At 36.9% G+C, this 17,038-nt stretch overlaps 1 protein-coding gene across 5 annotated transcripts in view; it reads right to left on the bottom strand.

Moving 5' to 3' along the window:
* Positions 1–17,038, bottom strand: part of LOC134528005 (serine/threonine-protein phosphatase 2B catalytic subunit 3-like) — a 557,255-nt gene that overhangs the window by 122,820 nt on the left and 417,397 nt on the right. For all 5 annotated transcript variants that reach the window (XM_063361159.1, XM_063361160.1, XM_063361161.1 and 2 more), the window contains exon 5: positions 9,872–10,017. In XM_063361159.1, the coding sequence (XP_063217229.1) occupies positions 9,872–10,017 (146 nt within the window). The remainder of the gene's footprint in view (positions 1–9,871; positions 10,018–17,038) is intronic.

The raw sequence follows: 17,038 nt of genomic DNA, 5'->3' as shown, positions 1-17,038 counted from the left end.
GACAATTCGTGTAGTATCTTCTCGTGGGTGAAAAATTTTCAGATTCGTAGTGTCGATCAATAAAGTCCCATCATTATTTAAAAAAAATAGTGTTCCGCTAACTTCTGAAGCTACTAGGGAGGCCCCTTAAAGGCTTTTTAAAAGCAGCAATTTAAAAAATTTGATTTATTTGTCCAATTTCGTCAATTCAAATACACAATTTTTTACATTGATTTGATGTCAGTTTATTTCTATAACTAATTGTTCATGATTATATTTAAACGAATCATTTAAATTAAATTTGCAAAAACTGTAAATAATATTTGAAAATTCAAAAGTATGCAATTTTTCATCAATGTGTTTTCTTATGATGTTATCACGTAAAATTATCGTCCGTAAACCGACTTTAAAGACCACCACCCCCTCCTTTTTTTTTTTCAATGAGGCGACCAATAAGAACCTGCCAGCGTCTTTTAGTTCCCGTGCGTCAACCTATGGTGTTCCCAGTAGAAAGCGTTGCAAGTTTCGTACCACCAAGTTCATTTGCAAACACTATAATTATTATTCTCTATGCTGCAAATCAAATAAAAACAAAATATTTCAACATGAAATAATTTTGAAAGCCAGACTTTCTTTAACATTTTAAGAATTTCTGAAGTACTTCTATAACGACAATGAGCTTTTACGTGTCATCTTTTGCAGGTTAATTCAAAGAACCAAAAGAATGTCGTGAGTCAAATATATTACTTATTTTACAAACGGGAATCAATATTTCAAAATGCAATAACTGTAACATCCAAGCATATTGATTGTACCAATTAAGGAGATTAAATATCGCTTCTATCATTACGTAGAGAAATACAAACGATTAATAATAAGTTCATGCACAACATCTGTAAGGTCCGTTCTGCAACGACACGGAAACGGTTTCGGACCTTCAAGATATTTACATTTCACTATCCATCTGTCGCTTCTTCAAAGCACGGAAACGTATCAAAAGGTCTCACACGAGATTGTACTTAACAGTTACGAAAATTTAATTTAATTTAAACAAAATATTGGAGCCAATAGCAAAAAAAAACAGTCAGAAATTACTTAACTAAAAATAATAAACCAGAAAGTATTGATCGAACAATGGATATTTTGGACCTGAAATAATTGTTTACGCATTTGAAACGCAAAAAAACATGGCTACCACAGGGTCCAAACACTCGGCCTCTATGGTCGCGCGGAGTAATGTAAACGGAAGAGCTGGCCACTACCGAGCTAATCCGCACGGGTCCGTGTCCGCAAGCGTATCACACCGTACGTACATCGTTCCGTGAGATCAGTTCTCCACAGTTTTCGTGCCATCGTGGCTTTCGTAATCATCACTTGCGCGACTTTTTACATCCATAATATTACCCTAAGTGAATATCTGATGTGAATATCTTAGGCGGAATAACAAATGCAAAGGAGGTATCAAGGTTTTTTTAAAATAGCTCTTAAAAAATGACAAAAATTAATAAAAATAAACAAAAATAAACGTGGCGTGTGAGACCAGAGTCAAAAGTAAAGCACGCGACCAGATTCGAATGGTTCTAGAATACGGAAACTGCGTTCCGTTCGATATAATAGCACGCGAATTCTAATTCGCGGGCGAATAAAAACTCAAATATAGGGTCCCAAGAAGGAAACGCGTACGGGCCAATTATTTTTATAAAAAAAAAAAACAGTTTTATTGTTATTATTTTAAGCCTGGGTTTTACTTTCGCAAGGCCACGCAAAGGCTAAACAGGCGAGCGAACTTCAAAGACGGGAGGACAGAAACGGGAGAGGGACGAAGAGGGAAGGAACCGCCGCATCGTGCCAAGCCTCGGCGTCGCCTCTCGCGATCAGCGGAGAAGCGCGGTGCTCCCAGGGAGACTGCCCCGCGCAGGCGGGCGTGCGGGCGTGCGGCCAAGGACAGCAGACACGGCTCGGGCCGTCAGTCCGCCACACCCGCGCATCCTCCCAGACTCATCAGCGCGCTTCCTTCCCTCCCCCCCCCCCCCCACACACCCCACCCGGGCACGAGGAAATCATTCAACATCCCCTGTGCACACGTGTGCACACGGGCGAGAGGAACACACGTTAAACAGCTTTTTTTATTATACTACTTTAGGCAAGCTATGAAAAAGAAAATTAGTGAATTCTTACGAAATTGCAACGAAATTTTCACAGAAGGAAAAAAAAAAAGGGGGGGGGGGACTACATTCAAATAATAATTACATACATAATATGTGCTTTTATATCATATAATTTAGTGATTGATATTGAATACTGATACATATCTCTATAACATTTATTTATTGTGAATATTTAGTGATATAATTTGTGTTTATAAACTTTTTTCAAGTGTTGTTTGTATAAGTGAGATTATGTTCTCACGTTTAAAATTTATTTGCATTATAAATTACATTAGTATTTAATATATAATTAAAATTAATAAATAAAAAAATGCATTAATAATTAAAATATTTCTCGATTATTTTACTAAATTAAATAATTAATTTAAACATATGTTTATGTTAATACTGAGTACTAAGTATAGGTTTCTTTTTTGATTTGTTTGCTTTTATAATATCACTCCGGTTCTTTTATTATTTTATTTCTATTAATCATTTGCAAGCAAAATTAAAGTAAGTTTTTTACTACGCCAAGTAAGTAAAACTTCTATAAATATTACTGTACGTAAAGCACGAACAAAATAAGTGAATAATTATATTTATTTATATATAATTCTATAATTAATATTAATTATATTTAACGAATTTACCAGTTTTCGGGAAAAAAAACAAGTGCGCGAATGAGCGTGACGTCACTGCCTCGGCAAGTGTCTATTACATAGAACGGTTAAAACTCGTTTACTTGCTCACGAGATATTTGATTTAAGGTTATATTACTATTCTTAAATCACGTTGCTTTTAAACTGTCTTCATTCAATTGTTTAAGATTTTGTACGTACGTTAACTGTTTCCCGAGATATGAACCACCAATCAGAACGCAGCAATGGGCAAAAGTGCAGCGAAGACCGTATGCGAGTGTTTTAACTTTGCTCGCTGAACTAAAAGCGAGCGCCGAGCTGGCGAGTCATCGGAATTACATTGTGCGAGTTAGTTTCCAACGAGTGGATTCTCATGCTAGTATGGATGTGCAAAAGTTGAAAAAGATAGCCTGTTCTGAAAAATGAAACGGTTCCTAAGCTTAATAGATTTAACATGACATGCTTGCTTCCCAAACAAATAAATCCTTTTCTGAGCCCAAAAAATGTTCATTGGAGAACCAGAATACTTTCATAGTCGAGGCACAAGAACTGCAAGATATAAACGAAAGAGGTAGGTACTTGTTATATTGGTTATTGTTTATTGACCGGACTTATGAAGCACAATGTGAATATTTGTCTTTCTGGTTTAGGATGTCCACCGTGTAAATGATGATAATAGTGGTGGTGATGATAATGGTGAGATTAGGGCTTAAGATCTCGTCGCAATCGAGGTCATTAGACAGACTACTCCAAAGTAATGAATGGCACATCCCGATACACCACCTATAGATCTAAACTTGAAGTTATAAAAATGTTATGTTTTCTAGTCTCCAAATTGTCTCATTCACTTTTGTACCTACTCGTCGTTAAATACGGTTTTTTTTTTCTGTGCGGGGTCTTCTTCTTTTATCACTGATATGATCCCTGTTTTTGTTTCTTGATTTAGTTTCATACTTTTTACATTGAAATGTCGTTCAATTTCGTTCATATGTCTGTTCTATGAGGCCAGTATTAAAATAAAGATTAGAATGTTCCTAATGATGTTCATGTCCATAGCCATATCGTCATCACAAGTAACATTTATTCTCATCGGAAAACATGTTGTACTGTTCCTCTTCATTTCTAAATTATTCACTTGTTAGAAATTACAGTAAATAGACATACTATTCAACGAAGAATGCTCCTCAAATGAACTAAGTTTTCTTCGTAGTTTCAGAAAGACTGAATCTTCGTACAGACTACGTTGAATTTCCATTTCCGAGTTTCGTGTTCCTTTGTAAACAGGATAAACACAAAATTGGAATAAGTGATTTTGCTGTGATTTTGGCAAGTTTTTGGAAGTTTTTACCATTAATCAAAAATTATTTTGGCGATTTAGTGAGCCAAAGACAAAAAAAAATACATTGTCCGAAAATTTACCAGTCACCCAGTGATTTAAGAATATTTCTGGATAATTTGCAACCAATGTTTATCGTAAACTTAAGGAAAATATATTTTGACAGTGTTTCTACTTTTTTCCTTGGTGTGTTATCCTTTTTCCATGTTGTCTGTTTCTTCCACATAAAGCTCTCTTCAATATGGGTGATTAGAGACAGATGACATAGTGAACTGCTCACGGCAGGGACGTCGGAACGTTTTCTTGAGGGGGGGGGGGGGTGGGGGGGCTCGAAAAGATGTATCACACTTACCTCAGACCTAGAGCGGGTCCGGGGGCCCTTCCCCGGAAAAATTTGGAATTTTAAATGCAAAATTGTGCTATTTAATGAGTTTCCGAACCAAAATATTAAATATACCATTCCAAGAATTTGATTACATAGTATGTATTAAATATGGATTAAAATATCGTGGGTAGTAGGTGACAAATAACCTCACCCATGTGATCTACCCCTTAGCTTCGGTCTTGGAATGTAATGTCAATAGATATTTCTTTGGTTCCTTAACCTGTGAACATTGGTAGCTTGAACATATTATTTCTAATCAATGTGATCACCAATGCAACGTTTGTAACTACTGGTTGAGAAAAATACTACTAGGACCAAACATTTAAGGAGGGGGGCGAAATGCTACTATCGCCCCTCCTCCCCCCCCCCCCCCCATGCATAACAGCACGGGGGCGACTCGCCCCTGCTGCCCCCCGCCCCACTGTTCCGACGTCCCTGGCTCACGGGGAAGTAACGTCATGTGCTCCGAGCAAGTGACCGCCGTGTGTAGGGAAGAGCAGGGTCGGCTCCAGGACGTCTCGGCAGGGGCTGTCGTACGAGGAAATGATGCAGTTGCAAAACAGGGCATTAAATAAGTCACCGATCACCTTTGGAATATTTACAAAATTCACGGCCTCAAATACTGGACCTTAGAAGTTCCGTATAACTTTTGATGAAATAAAGTACTGACATAAGAATTTTAGTATGTAGGTCAACAACCCTCTAAAATAATTAACAAATAAAAAAAATCAAAGCTTGTATCTCAGTATTCACCCGAAATGTAACATCCAAACTCGAAAACGAGCGAATTCACGTGTTTCCATGTTGCAACAAACTTTTGATACGAAACTCGGGACACAAAATATAACGTAGGATTCTTTTAAATAATGCCGAGAGTGATGCATATGTACACAAATTGTGTTTTCAACTACATTTCTCGACACGAACCACAATCAAGTTTACGCACCCGTCGCTAGAATTCGTTGCCGGAGCAGCTACGTCGACATTTTAATCATTTGATAAGCAGACGGAAATTTTGAACTGTATAATGAAACGGCTCCGATAAAATAGAAAAAAAGACTTGGAAAAATCACTAAACCCCTGCTTTCGACCTGAATTTCGACAAGGAATTTAATAAAAATACTGTCTGTATAGTTTCCTTTTGACATAGTGAATTTTGGTTAGCGCCATCCCGTGGTTACGAATTTCCGTTCCATTCACGAAATGACTCTGCCAAGTGCCGTGCACCTGAAGGGCGCCCGAGGGAGGGGAGGTATCGAACCGGCGGACAGCGGTATCGACTGCTTGGCCGGCGCGTGTCGAGGGCGGCAATTAGCACCAAGTACCGCGGGAGCCGTGGCTCCGCACGCGCTCGCCCCAGTCACGCGCACGGAGAGCAGGATGGAGGGGGGAAGGGGCTAAGGACCCTCGCGTATTGATCGGCGTGCGCCAGCCCGGCCGCCATCTTGTCGCGACGCACGCGGGGGCCCGTGTTTCCGTCTCCCGCACGCGTGACTCGCCGCTGCAGGGCGTTGGCGCGCCCTTTACGACTCCTTCCGAGTTATTACAGTTGGGACTCTGCTAGCCATTTTTTTTTTTTAAGTTCTCGTTGATCGATAACAAGGCCACGTCCTTTGGTCATTTTCTGGTTTTTAGCTGCTTATGGGTCGCCAAGGGCTTACCAAGAGCCTGTAGTGCAACTGCCAACGTGAAGTATGTCTATGACTGCTTTACGTCTACTTTGCTACACAATGAATCCGCGACATAATGTTGGCACTACGAATAGCATTTAAGAGCCATTGCAATTTCCTAACATAGTTTCTTTTTAACACCAACGAAAAAAGGCTAACCGTGGGCGTTTTCACGGGAGTTTTTAAGTATGAAAAATTTGGTACAGGTACTATAAGTAGGATAGGGACTTGCAAGGAGTCTTTATCTTAGATATTCCACCACATATAAAAATAGTGTCGAGATAACAAAGTTTCCAGTAGCGTAGGATTTTTTATTTGTCACGCTCTCCGCAGTTCGGACACAGGGTGGGGGGTCGTCAGCTCGTTTGCCGGGCTGGTGGCTTCACCGGAAACGAAGTCTCTTTTGTGCCAATTGCCGGCAGCAGCGTCGACCCTTCATTCAATCCCCGCGCTTCAATATTGTCAGAGCCCAAACGTTCTACAGATGCGTGCCATAGAGCTGTTATGTGGAAGTAAATGGGAGCTTTCTCTCTCTTTCTAACACACGCCGACTGCCGTTATCGCTGTCCTTGTTTCTGCGCGCGCTGCTGCAAAATGTATTAAGTATTCGAAATTGAAGATGCTGGATATTGTTTACTTATTTATCACGTGAAAATTACAATTGTCTTGTGAATTCACGTCAATGAATGTGTGTGAACTGTTTACTGAGAGTGATAATGGGTATAGGCCTAAAACCTTATAAATTTCTTAAATGTACTCTTAAAATGCTTATCATGCATCGGAATTCCAAATGAGTACTTCCTTCTAAACTTCTTCGTAAAGTGTTTGAGATCTGGCAACAGCGTGCACCATAAGCCGTGTACTGCGATCTAAGCGTGAGACGGTCGATGGCTACGCTAGACTGACTGGCGCGCAAAGGTGAAGAGAAGTGTGATGCACGAGCCAGTGTCGCCCTTAGCGCCCCTCTTTTATGGCACGCGCGCCCGGCCTGGCTCGGTCCCATGCGCAGAATAGGTTATTCCATTTTGTTCCATTTTTTAAATTTAATTAAGGCATTTTTTATTAATTTATTCAGACAGTTCTCTTGCGTTTGTTGTCAGGTCAATGGTTACCTCGCCAGATAATTACTAAACGTTATTTTCAAGCTGTTAAAGACAGTGCTGCGAAGTTCCAGGCACTCCCATCAGTAATCACATTTATGCATGCAATAAAACACACGTACAGCTAACGCGATCAAGGTTACACCTATTAGTAAATTTTGCAATATAATTGACAATACAGCTTATACAGTAATACGTTAAACCATGCATTAAATATTAAAAAATACAATCACACAGGTCTAAAGGCAAATTAATTAGAAAAATATATGGGAAAGGATTTATATTTTTGATACTGCAACATTTGCATGCTTTGTTTCTTGATTCTCGTTGGGTACGAGGGGGGAGGGGTATGTTTTTTGTAGCGCAACCAATCAGCACAATTGGATCAAACCAAACGGGGTTTTATAAAAAAAATATTCTGTTATACATATGCAGTCAACATGTCATTATGTTTCTGTTTCTGTAATACATGTATATCATAAGTAATTCCGTAACTGTGGATCTAAATCAGTAACAATTATTGGAAATCAGTCATACTTGGTAGCACTGTAAAGGTCATGCAAGTTATCACATTATGGACACTTGCGTCAGTCTTTATCGCTTTTAGATAATACTTGGTATTTTAAGATCAAATATAAAACTAAAGAGAGCTCTCATGAAGAATATAATGCACTAGACCTTTTAATAATAGTAATGATAAGAAAATGGCATAATAAACATGGCGCGTGAGACCAGGTCTTAATAGGTCGTCTAGGGCAGAAAAGCATTTATGCCAATGAGGAGGAACAAGTGCTGGTGCAGGTAATGCGGTGTCGCCTCAAAGAGCAATTCACTCAGCATGCACGTCTGTGAGTGACAGTGAAGTCTATGGTAGTAACCGTATAGTGAATGCATGTAGATATTCTATATTCACTCTACAATAGCAACTGGGAAGACTCACAAAGATTCATTTCATAGCCCCATACGTCCGAACAATTCGGAACATTCACCGTGCAACTTCGGTAGCGCATGTTGAGGAAAACGAGCGGGTAAAAATTATGTTTGAGAAGTCAACTTTTAAAAATTTTACTTCAAGAGCGATCACAGAATTGTAGTAAATCAAAACTACATACAGGCATGGAAGCAAAAGACGCATTCACCAAAAGTTGTATGACTTTATACGTTATAACTAGGTTGGTTTAAGATAAGAATTCCACACAAACACTCTGTATTCCAACTTAATATTAAAAGCAATAACAATAGCACGCAAATAATATTTATACCTGAAGGCCACAGTAAAACAATTTTTGTGTGTGCTGTAAACATAATCGTTAACCCATGAAGCGCAATAATTTTAAGGATAACTAGGTTCTTTAAATTACATATTATTAGTTAACACAAATACACAAATATATCCAAAGATAATCGGCAGCATAAATTTCACGGATTTTAGTGTTATCTACCACAATGCAAATGAAAATCCTGCTTTTTTTCTCCATGTTTTCGCAGGTCTAGAAGCTCATAACTAGACTGGTTTGATTGGGCTAGTAACGTTTAAAATACGGAATTAAATTAATGCTTCACTATGTGAGGGAAAAAACATTCTACCAAGGCAGATTTTTTGGGCGGAAAACTGTACCTTCGTATCTTAGCTTTCCAGAGAGAATGTTCCATGCATACATCTCTCCTTATAAAAACATTTTCAAAGCTAGCATTGAAAGTCCGACTCGGGCGCGGTCTCTTACGCCCCGTTGAATTTTTTTCGTTTACTTATTTTTTTTTTTTAACTCTATAACTTCCTTGCTTTTGTTTTTCAAAAAATTTTTTCATCAGATATTAACTTAGTGTAATATCATGCGTGTAAAAGGTCGCGTTAGTGATTATAATTACGAAGAATTACGCGTCTTTTGACACTAACGATATTATACTAACTGAACATCTGTTCAAAACATACGCGGCAAAACAATTAATGCTAATGAGGTATCGAGTTAAAATTTTAGATATACTTTACCTTTTCATAGTGGTTCAGTAAAATTGTCTTAAAATTTTATTTATAGCATAGGATACTTTTTATGTCGCTCTAATACGCAAACTAAAACATATTACGAAAAAAAATATATATACTACGTGCAGAAACGTGCCGATATTTATGTGCAGATCTTTTCTATTTTAAGAGATAATTTTTACGTGATTTAAGTGGACAATTTCGAACCATATATATATATAGGTATATATATATATACCTATATATACCTATATATATACCTATATATATATACCTATATATATATATACCTATATATATATATATATACCTATATATATATATACCTATATATATATATATATATACCTATATATATATACCTATATATATATATACCTATATATATATATATATATATAGAGAGAGAGAGAGAGAGAGAGAGAGAGACGAACAGAAGGGAAGCATCAAAAACCAAATGTAAGTTAGGAAGGGCTGCTGGAAATCGAAGTTTCGCGACTTCCAGAACCGTTTGTTTATTTCGCGACTTTTTGATGACAGTCCAGTTTCGTGACACTTTCCGTGACTCGTGACCCGCAGACAACCTTGCAATAGCAATGAAGAGGATGTGGAGAGGCGAGGCAGGAACTCACCCTCCTGATGTCGTCCAGGTTGTGTATCTCGGGGGACAGGCCGCCGTGCACGCACAGGAACTGCTGGTTCATGAGCGCGGCCAGCGGCAGGCAGTCGAACGCCTCCATGCACGCGTCGTACACTCGCTCCGAGTATTTTATTTTACCTGCAACCAGCACAGCGCACCGGCGCCCTTGTCACGACACGCGCAGTGCATCATACAAATACTGTTCAAATATTTTTTTTTTCCTTTAATATAAAAAAAATCGTAGTAGAGTTCAGTTACATAACTAACGTGTTTTAATTTTTTTTTAAATTTGAACCTTTCAAATATGATGTCAATTTGCTGCTCAAAACAAAAACAAAAAAAACCTAAAACACACTACCTCTGTAAAAGAAAGGCAAAATGTCTTAAAGTAAAAGAAAAAGTTATTTAAATATACAAAATAAAAATAAATACAAATGTTGGCTAATTCAACAGTAGATTTTGAACAGAAACTATTTTTTAATGTTGCAAAATATATAAGCAAAATTTGTTTCATGTTTTGATTTAATGTAATGCAAATTAAAAAAGCAAAAAAGTTTTTTTTTTTTAATTTTACCTACGATTCACACCCCAAGTTACACTATTAAATTTTCCGAACACTTCCTGGTAGCTCAGAAAAAATAATAAAAAATTCATGAACTCGCTTTTTAAACCAAATGGGCACACCAAAATACAATATTTTCAACAAATTTAAGCCAACATGGTGGTAGTGGATTTTTTTCTCCTCTTCTATAAAACCACATTTTTTAATTAAATAAATTTTGCTCTCCGTTTCCAAATAAAGTTATTGCATCCATATGCACTTTCATGCAGTTGGAGAGTTTCATGTTTTTTTAATAAAGTTATTTAGATTAAAATCTCAGATTAAAATTCTCTACTTAAGTGTTAGTTTTCTCTAACATTACGAAATTTTCCTTGACAATTCAAGTTTTTTTCCCCTGGACATTTCCCAATTCACTGACTTTTCCTGGTTTTCCAACACTGGTTAGATAAATCGCGATGAATGAACACACATAATAAGTCTATTTAACAATTCACTATATCATTAACAGTTTTGCGAAAGAGTAGCAAATGTTTGCAACGTGCAGATAAGGGGTCTTGTTTACACGTTACTGGCGTAAGGGACAGGAAAACGCGTACAAACGGGGAGAAAAGTCAACGGGCACACGATACACCGAAACACAAATATAACATATATTGGGAGTAATTACTGTTCAAAAACCACAAACATAAAAAAATATAAAATATATGAACAAGCCAATTATTTCATGCTGTCCATTTCTTGATTATAACATGTTTAAAATATGTTTAACGTGAAATTGCAGCTAACTCTTGGAGTATATTTTCAGATGAATAGGCTGACTGATCCCTACATTATTATGTAAGCATATTATTTTATAGTTTTCACCTTCCTGGCAAATACTCGCGATACTTAAAACTGAGCATTGGTTTAATGAGCACAACGGGACCTCCGAGGTAACAAATGGTTACAATTTCCTGGAATATTTATTAACTCATCTTAATTGTAAAACCTAAATAGTCGGAGTTAAACAACATTATATTAGTGTTCTATCATTAATACTTTCTCTATTATGTACATTATAAATACTAGAGAAAGTATTTAAGTTAGATCACTGAAGCTAGTTAAGTTAGATCACTAAGCGTATGGATTATTTGCAATTGACTAAGTTCTACCACTAGCGTCAGTTTTGCCACTACAGCAAAATTATTTCGTTGAAATAATTGTTGGTCGTAACACGTCACGAAAATAATTTGAAAATAAAGGTGTTACCCCCAATTATTTCTAAGAACAAATTATTTTGCAACTAGAAAATTAGCGGTAGTTGTAGAACTTCGTTCAATCAAACATAAATCACACGCTCAGTGTTCTATCTTATATTCTTGTCCTATTATTTACAATTACTACATTGTTCAGCTCCAACTTCAAAGTCGTATACCAGCATTGGGAAGCCCTTTAGACCGTAAGTCGTACAGAGGTTTTCAGCTTATTTTTTCGTGATGAAACTGCAGCCGAAGTTTGTGGTCGAATTCAGACCCAATGTGCATGATAATGTTAACAATCTCTAGAGAAAACCATATCCCTCTACTTTCTTTCCTTCTTGTTGCATCCCTCATTCATGATCTATCGATATTTTAGTTCGTTTTCTATTTTATTTATTTGGTTTGGTTTTATGTTACATCCAACAACTGAAGGCCATTAACAGAATGCCATAAATATCAAACATGTAAAACATACAATAACATACAAATCACACAATTACAAAAAAAACCTGTTAAAACAAACGTACAATTAAAAATATGCACGCAGTGAAAATACATGTTACAAACAAGACACGGACAAAAAAATACAAAAAAAGTTAATAACAATTTTATTTTTAAAAAATTACAGCTTACCAGAATTTATGACAATACAAAAAAAAATTTAAAAAATTACGACAAAAACCAACTAAAATAATTATATTAGTTTTTTAAAAAAAAAGGTGTGTTATTTTTTACAGCTATACAAAAATTATGTCAAGACACATTAGTAGTATGTAAATGGGACTCCGAGGACAGGGTTCAGGGTGTGGATTGTGATTGTCGGTCCGCCAGCTTGGATTGTGACATCACGGCAGCCATATTGGATGGTTGTGACCTTGACCTTTAATTTGACCCTCAAAAATTGCCAAAATTTTCCAAAATTAGGCAAAAATTGCCCAAAATTCCTCAAAATTCACCAAAATTTCCATTTCTGTGGAAAAAAATTCCGCCAAAAAATCTCAAAAAATTCCACAATTCAAAAGTTAGGATTTCGAAAATCCTCAAAAGTCGTTTTGCCCTAGAACGAACCCAAATTCCTAAAAGCGGCTTAAAACTCCTAAGAGCTAGCCGCTTTAAGCCGCCGAAAATAAGGATGCCATGGCAGCCATTTTGAAATATGAAGTCACCGTTGCAATTTTTGTTACGGTCGCCATCTTTAACTTTTTTATTTATTATCCGATTTTAATGAAAAAAAATCCAAAATTTATAAAAAAATTAAATTAATAAATTTTAATAAAAAATATTAAAAAAATACATTTACGACACGGAGCTCGGAGTCCTCGGTCCGAACCCGGCGAGGGCAAAAAATTATAAAAAAATGGCGACCGATCCTTTCTTCGCAGTGGCTGCAGGCAGAATGACCCCCACCACTAATGTCAAAGTATATAAATATCTTCACCTAGTATGATGTAATGTCCGCCACCTTGAAAATCCGTAATTTTCATGTTAGAAAATCGGGAAAAATTTTAAAAATCATTAAAAAAATTAATTAATCGAATTAAATAATAAAAATTTAATAAAATATTACTTATAAACCACTGTTGCACATATCGTTGCAGTCAACATCTTGGAATATATAAATGTTGCATGTTCCGTTCCGCCCATCATCATGGTTGAGTACGATGTCAACGTTACACTTTATGTTACGACCACCATATGGGATCCTATTACTGTTGCATGTTTCGTTACGGCAGCCATCTTGGAATCGTGTAACTATTTAGCTAGAAATTCGAGAAAAAAATCCAAAATTCACCGATAAAATCAATCATTAATTTACCTATTGAGCAGTTACTTGGTTCGATCCTAGACGAAGCTAAAAATAAATTTAATTTAAATACCAGAAAAGTGTCAGGTTCGAGGAATTAAACACCACACGTTCTTTTACAAACATAATATTTATTACATAATTTCTATTCTACTACAGGATCACCTGCGAAGGTTAGCAATCTTACAAACATTTAGCCCTGCATAGGCGTTAAATGTCTAATTTTTAGGTCCAATCGGTTTATACTAGACAGAGACCAACCAGAACCTTTACTGACATAGTCCTCCTCTTCTTGACAGAATTTCCGGACACCGTGTTTAACAGTTTGCTTCACATCATTAGAACTGTAAATTACTGCAGCCGATGTCTTGAATGCACACTTTTTCACTTTGTCATCTAACGGATACGGCTTTCCATATATACAGTCCAACCACAAGTTATATTTCAAAGGTCCGTTTGTTGCTACGTCATCAGTAAGCTGATTGATTATGTTCTGTCTGATATCATTAAGAAAATTACAAATGTCTTTCGACTCACTAAACGTATTTAGATAATATAGTCCTTCAATGTTCCACGAAACGCAGTCTGCGCCAGGTAGAAGCCATTATCGTTCACTTGTAATGCTCCGAACATAGTCTTAGGTTTAGGTCCATGTTCAGACGTCATAGCAATCGGTTGCTGCACATGTTTTTTTGCTTGTACGCTCACGAGCCTGCGTAACGGAACATGCAACATTTATATATTCCAAGATGATGACCGTAACGATATGTGCAAGAGTGGTTTATAAGTAATATTTTATTAAATTTTTATTATTTAATTCGATTGATTAATTTTTTTAATGATTTTTAAAAATTTCCCCGATTTTCTAACATGAAAATTACGGATTTTCAAGGTGGCGGACATTACGTCATACTAGGTGAAGATATATATACTTTGACATAAGTGGTCGGGGTCAGTCAGTCTGCCTGCAGCCACTGCGAAGAAAGGATCGGTCGCCATTTTTATATTTTTTTTTCCCTCGCCGGGTTCGGACCGAGGACTCCGAGCTCCGTGTCGTAAATGTATTTTTTTAATATGTTTTATTAAAATTTATTAATTTAATTTTTTTATAAATTTTGGAATTTTTTTCATTAAAATCGGATAATAAATAAAAAAGTTAAAGATGGCTACCGTAACAAAAATTGCAACGGTGACGTCATATTTCAAAATGGCTGCCATGGCATCCTTATTTTCAAGGTCATTACCTCGGCGGCTTAAAGCGGCTAGCTCTTAGGAGTTTTAAGCCGCTTTTAGGAATTTGGGTTCTTTCTAGGGCAAAACGACTTTTGAGGATTTTCGAAATCCTAATTTTTGAATTGTGGAATTTTTTGAGATTTTTTGGCGGAATTTCTTTTTCACAGAAATGGAAATTTTGGTGAATTTTGGGCAATTTTTGCCCAATTTTGGCAATTTTTGAGGATCAAATTCAAGGTCAAGGGTCAAGGTCACAACCATCCAAGATGGCTGCCGTGACGTCACAATCCATGATGGCGGACCGACAATCACAATCCACACCCTGAACCCTGTCCTCGGAGCCCCATTTACATACTACTCAAATTTTTAATTCTAACGACAAATCAAACTAAAAACATATATTATAATAGTTTTAAAATATATTTGTGTTTAATTTTCTTTCCAATGAAAGACTCCAGTTTGTGACGGTAAGTGTTGTAGTTTCTAACACGCCTGTTTATTAAGCTATTCTGTTTAATCGCCATATTGAAAGTGTAATTTATTCTATCATCATGATATGGAACTGATGAGATATCAAACCTATGATGCGTGCTATCTCCGAGGTAACGGTTGGCCACTGAGACCGGAGTCGCACCGAGAACCGCGGGCAAGTACCACGGGTCCATCCCCGCTGCTCCGAGAAGCCGTCGTGACCGAACAACCTCCCGACCTCCCGGCATTAATCTCGTCGTATCACACACTGCGGCGCCGTAAAACCGCGGGCTGCCCGCATTGTTGCAAAAGCACGCGGCAACACTATTCATATTTCGCAATAAATTAACCAGCAGCCGATTTATCAGCGTGCCCGGGACTGAAACGCGACTCGCCAATAGTTCTTGTATGTGATGTGCAGGAGCGGCGGGGGCTATTTTGCAAATGTTAAAAGTTGTAACGTAATTTACATAACAAACTTTGGTAAGTATGTAAAAAAAAAAACATATTTTTTTCACACTTCGATAGTTGGAGATGGACGTCCAAAAGAAATGCTGATACGCTTCGCAAGTCGGCAACCCATGCAGCTTGGTTGCAGGTGTTACGGTCTGTAGACCGTCTCACGCTTAGATTGCAATGGTGCACGCTGTTACCAGATACCTAACACGTTATGGAAACGTACAGGTGATACGCTTCTTTAGAATTCTGAGTGCACGAGAAGCATTCTAAGAATCGACTGTGTAAATTAAAGTGTTTCACACTATCACGCTCATAAATCTGTAATATATCGTCTCTTTCTTTAACTTAAAAAAAAAAAAACAAATCTATTAAATCGTATTCATACAAAATTTATAATGCTCATTTGATAAAAAAAATGTATGCCTCCAATGCAAAATTATTATTATTATTATACTTGGCAACAGCGCACTCAGAGACAAGGGCTGTGCTTACGGTAGTCACGTGTGTTAGAAAGAAAGAAAAATAGCTAACCACACTGAAATCTACGAAGAGACGGACTAAAACACAGGAGCCGCTACGATAAGATAATGAAACGACGGGGGAAATATAGTACAAACACAAAGTGTCAGACATACTTTTACTATCGGTCGTTTGAATACAGTATGTAGCAAAAGCTTGTGTGATACATGTATACGTGCTGTACTTCCTCCTCCATTACGTTGTGTCTTACCGTTAGCGGTTTCTGTATAATACGTAGCCACGTACGCAAAAACACTACACAATTGCCTTAAGTGGGAGGCGTTATAATTGTATACTCATTTAGTAAGCAAACGTAATTCAACACTTAACATCTTATATTTCATGTTTATGTAATATTGTAAATATTTAGGGGGGATAAGTTTAAATGCTTTAATTTGCAGGGGAAGAAAACTGACCAACCAAGCCCCGGACATACGCCAAAATAATAACCTTGCCCTCGGTATAAAATCGTTGATCTAACTTAGGCGTTAAGAATCTTGTCTTCAAAAATTGTTAGAAGTTTGAGACAAATTCTCTGTTAACTAAGGGAAATGCTCATTGTTCGTACCCTCTTAAGCAATTAAGAATTAAAGACTTTTTAAGGACCTGTTACTTCATCGCCTTTGTCCTCATCAAATGAAAAGAAAACCATTTGTAATATCACAAATGTACCTCAAGCAAATAACAATGATAAATAGTTAATGCACAAAGCATAATTTAGTTTAGTTGGTTCGATCAATTCCTACAGATAAGCCCCTATTGTTCAGAATTCTCTCTGAAACACATCTAACCAAGCAAGTGTATCTGAATGTTAAACCCCAACGATTGATTATGATCACTAATTATACTTACTTTAAAAGTTCAAAGTAAGAC

The sequence above is a fragment of the Bacillus rossius genome, chromosome 1, assembly GCF_032445375.1.
Source record: "Bacillus rossius redtenbacheri isolate Brsri chromosome 1, Brsri_v3, whole genome shotgun sequence".
Lineage (NCBI taxonomy): Eukaryota > Metazoa > Arthropoda > Insecta > Phasmatodea > Bacillidae > Bacillus > Bacillus rossius.
This window is presented reverse-complemented; position numbering and strand designations above follow the sequence as displayed.